This window comes from Amphimedon queenslandica, unplaced genomic scaffold (genome assembly GCF_000090795.2).
Source record: "Amphimedon queenslandica unplaced genomic scaffold, v1.1 AMPQUscaffold_10129_Cont17501, whole genome shotgun sequence".
Taxonomy (NCBI): Eukaryota; Metazoa; Porifera; class Demospongiae; order Haplosclerida; family Niphatidae; genus Amphimedon; species Amphimedon queenslandica.
In genome coordinates this window covers 1-4,639 of record NW_003549600.1, presented here as the reverse complement: position 1 = coordinate 4,639, position 4,639 = coordinate 1, and the positions used below count along the sequence as shown (strand labels likewise).

General features: G+C 36.9%; 1 protein-coding gene across 1 annotated transcript; it reads left to right on the top strand.

Moving 5' to 3' along the window:
• Positions 1-367: 367 nt before the first annotated feature.
• LOC109590379 (puff II/9-1 protein-like) lies at positions 368-1,976 on the top strand. The gene is made up of 2 exons (XM_020006303.1): positions 368-524; positions 791-1,976. Exons 1-2 carry the CDS (start codon positions 486-488, stop codon positions 1,919-1,921), a joined length of 1,170 nt encoding a protein of 389 aa, XP_019861862.1. The 5' UTR covers positions 368-485; the 3' UTR covers positions 1,922-1,976.
• The last annotated feature ends 2,663 nt before the right edge of the window (positions 1,977-4,639 follow it).

Genomic DNA, 4,639 nt, shown 5'->3' with positions numbered 1-4,639 from the left:
AAATATCGACGCAAGTAAATTGTAAAATGCTTGACATCAATCCTAGCAGCACTGTGGTCTAGTACAGGACGTGAGAGAATACCAAAGAAATAAAGGAAGTCTGTGAGGTACACTATTGATAGCCAGAATTCATGATTAGCATCAAATCCAAACAATATGCTAACTCCTGTCACTGACAATATGATGGAGAGGGTTAGAATAGACTCCCAGATCAAAAGGATGGTGGGAGCTTTAACTTTCAACAGAGGTACTAGTATCTGAGGATACATTATCTATTGCTCAAATTTCCAGAGATTCAAACAATCTCCTGTCCTTTGTTATAGGTTTGAAAGAGACAAGTATCGTTGCCATGCCATCAAGCTAGCCATGTGTTTCAGCATGGCTCTTAGGCGTGGTCAAGGTACGTGTAATGGTATGTGGGCGTGTCGGGTATGTTTCATTTTTGTTATTTTCAGAGAATCAGATGAGTTCTAAGTTGTTCTAACATGGAGCATAAAGGACAAAGAAGAAAGCATATGCTCAAAGTACTATTGCAATAGAATCTATTATACAGTGAATGTAAATGTGAATGAATGTGTAGTGCAGATAACTGGTAAAACATGGCTCTCAAAAATAATTTTTAAAGTTCCTCAAAAATTGAACCAAAACTGTCCCCGGCCAAATTTTGCCAAAAATATAAAGAAAAGATGACTCTTTTTTGATACATATACATGTTCTTATGTTGTGTAGCAAGTTTGAGCCAATTCCGATAAAATCTGAGTTTTTTTTTCAATTCTTATGTTTTGCTTAGGAAAATGAAGAGGGTCAAGCTGTAACAGAGCCTCAAACAGATGAAATTAGTGATAGAAATACTGTCCAAGATCTTCCAATTAAAGATGCAGATGACAATGACGTCCCACTAATGACTGATACTGATCAAATCATCACGTCTCAGTCTGGATCAGAGGACAGTGATTCAGATGACACTGATCAAGAAAGTGATTCAGATACCAATCAAGATGCTGATAAAGATGAGTTAGATGACCCTCCACTTAAGACCAGTCTTTCCAAAACAACCAAACAACAAGATAATAAAGCAACCAATCAGCTTCGCTACCGAAATACCTCAAGCAAGAAACCCCAACATAAAGAGTATTTGGATGAATTCAGCAAAGAGTATCCAAAAGAAGAGTCTAGCAAGAAGTTTGATCCTCCTTCAACTAAAAGTTCTTCATCATGTTCATGTCCATTTATTTTGGCATTGCTAATTCTGATTGCTGTGCTTGCTTTCTTATTGGGATTTCTTGGTGGCTCCGTCTGGTCAAGCAATAGATGTCTGAGGTCTTGTATAGTGGAATTAAATGAACAGAGAATTGCCATCGAGGAAGAATGCAAGAACAAATGTAATGTAGAACTAAAAGGTTCTTTGAAAGAAATGGAACTTGAAATGAGACGCTTAGAAAAGGAATTAAATGCCTCAAAAGAAGAGAATGAGAGGTTCCGTCAATCATCTAGAGAATGTACCAAAGATTGTGACAAATGTAAGGATCAAAAGTCAACATGTCTTGCCGATCTTTCAAAAAGCCAAGAGGATGCCAAAAGGAAGAAAGAGGATCTTGCAGCATGTCAGTTAGAGAAGGAATCATGTGAAGGTGAAGTTTCTAAACTTCAGAAAGGGCTCAAAAAGAAGGAAGAAGAGCTAGAACAATGCAAAGAGAAGAAGAAAAGATGTGAAGATGATCTCGAAGCATGCTTCAGCGAAACCAAGAAGAAGGAGAAGGAATGCGATGAGGATAAGAAAGAATGTGGTAATAAACTTTCAATTTGTCTTGTAGAAGTTGGAACAATAAAAGTGAAACTGGATGCATGTAAAAAGGAAAAGATAGAATGTGAAAATAAGCCTTGCGGCAGGAAAAGAAAGCGTTGTCGTCATCGTCATTAACTTTAGTTGCTATACTAAGAGTTGAAAGGGATTCCTTGTACACAACAATAGTGATAATTATAATAGACTAATTGTAATGAATAATAATAATAATAATAATAATAATAATAATAATAATAGTATAGATCTAGATATGCAATATGAATATGATCAGCCCCGCCCGTGAAACTGCGATTAAAATAAAATCGGAGCGTCCTTTTACTGTGTTAGTGTAGTGTAGTGAGCAGTTGTAACCTGAGACGCTTTTGTAAACTGAGGTTGTAGCTGAAGAAGATAATTTGGACAGAATGGGAGTAAGTGATGAGAGTGAGAGAGCAATGATAGTGATAGAGGAAACAGTACGGCTTTTTGAAATTTACTGCCATTTGTAACTTTTGCTTCCCTTTTCATTTTTGGATTGTAATGAGTATTTTAGTCTCACGCCGCGAGACTATACGTATTTCTGCTGGGTATGCAGTCTTGCTGCCCATATGGGACATTCCCCAGGCCAGCATAAAGTTTTGCTGACAAGGTTTTTCATGAGTCAGCACTGGGGAGTTGTACCGGTATGTTATTTTATTGGCAACCACAATAATTTAGTGTTGATGTACATGCACATACATAGGATAGTGAAAACGAAAAACCTCAGAAGCTGCCCATTCCATTGTCAAAAAAACCTCAAAAGCCCAGTCCAGGAGAAACGACATGTGTTTGCAAAAATTGTGGAGCAGAGTCTCATTTTCACACTCATAGACAAGAAGAGGAAGCGGAAAGAAGAAATGAAAGTCCTCCTGTTGTAAGTATTAATATTAATTTTGTTACTTTGCACATTTTGCTATATAAGTCTTTTACATCAACAAAGTTGCTTCACTGTCTCTCTTTTTGTCATTCTTAAATTTAATCTTCATTTTTTGCATTTATCAGTTGTCTTTTAATAACAATGACCACATGATGTTTGGCCATCAATTATAGTGTTATTGAATACACTTAGGCTACGTTTACACAGCAACACCGTGGGGCAAAACGCATCGTTTTAAAAGTATCCACTTTGAACACCGTTTTAGTTTTCAAAGAGTTCTATCAAGATTCTATCACGTTTTCATTCGTTTCTGTGTAAACAGAAGCATAAAACAGGCACAAAACTATACGGATTGCATCGTTTTTTGTTGCTGTGTAAATGTGGCCTTAGACCCATCTACTCTTAATAATAATTACTTATCATTTGAGTATGTTCACTTGCTGATAATGGTGAAGTGTGGAATAAAGTGTATTTTAATTGCAGGACAATAGCTGTTGCTATCTTCTTGTTCTGATCATCCTAATTGGTGTGACTGCTATTTTTGGTGCAATACTTTTGGACTATCGAAGTGAATTGCTTAAATGTCGAAGCGAAAGAGATACATGCCATAAAAGTTTGGCAAATTTGCAGCATGAACATTTTGATAAAATTAAAAGCCTTGAAGATCAGGTCAGGGGACTTGGCATGGATAAGAATTTAATTGGAATGGAGAAAAAAGTCTCTGAAACATTTTTAACATTAAAAGAACAAAGTCATGATGAATGCAAGGAAGAAAAGGCTGAATGCATCGAGGAAAAGGAAGACCTAAAGAAAGATATACAACGATTGAGTAAACAAGCGACAGATCTTAATTTGGAATATACAAAATGCGACTCTGAGAGGCCAGCACATGCTGAATGCAAAGAAGACAAGAGAAAATGCCTTCAGGAAACTCGTGACCTTAATGATTTAAATGAACAATTGAAGAGAGACAAAGCAGCTCTAGATGTGAAATATACAAAGTGTGACACAGAGAGAGTTGCTTTTGACCAATGCAAAGTTGATAAGAGAGAGCTCAAGCGTATTAATAAAAATCTGGAAGCTGACTTGAAAGCCCTTAACATAGAAGCTATCACACTCAACATAACTCACAGTTCTGAAAACAAGGAATTGACAATCTGTGACAGACGTCTTCATGTTTGCAAGGTGAACATGTTGGATTATCTGGGACGATACGAGACTTGCCTGAAAGACAAAGGTAACACAAAGACTGAATCGCAAAAGAATGATGTTATATGTAAAGTGGAGCTGGCAAAGTGTGAAGCTAATTTAAGGCAAGCAATAGATACCAGCAGCCAGTGTCAAGAGAAACTTGCTAGTTGTCGCTGGTGCTAAAAAGCAAACTTTTCTTGAGACTCATTCAATTATTTACACACAGTAGCCTGTTGTTTTGTACTTACCTCTTATTACACACACATGGTAGTCTGTTTTTTTGAAAATAAGGAATTTTGAGAACACGTGTATTCACGTGGGAAGAAAATAAGGGTGTGGTGGATGGTTGCGTGGGCGTTACAATTTTCTCTATAAAACTAAAATTCCTTTTCATCTTGTACTCATTCTTACTTTCTCCAATCAAAATGCAAAGACAGCACATTCTTTTAGTAAGTTATAGTTTGCCCTATATCTTACTATCACCACTCTCCTCCCTCAGTTCCTTTACTGGTTTGGCTCCTTCATCAGTTCCAATGCACAAATACCAGTGGAGCAACCAGTCTTTACCTGGCCTGGACCAATCACTGTACCTGTGGACTTCCCTTACTTTGAAGGTATAGCAAAAAGAACTGCACACAAACTGAGAACCAGCCAATCACTATACAGATGCATAGACTTTAATAAATTAAATATTTGGGCTATACTGATACAGTGCTTGTTGCAGCATAAAAAATAAAGATTGCTCACTA

What these genes read in the sequence shown, in the direction of transcription:
- LOC109590379 (XM_020006303.1), top strand. Translation starts at nt 486, where the DNA reads ATGGAGCATAAAGGACAAAGAAGAAAGCATATGCTCAAA. An exon ending in GAAGAAAGCATATGCTCAAA is followed by an intron (nt 525 to 790) that starts GTACTATTGCAA and finishes TGTTTTGCTTAG; the next exon opens with GAAAATGAAGAGGGTCAAGC.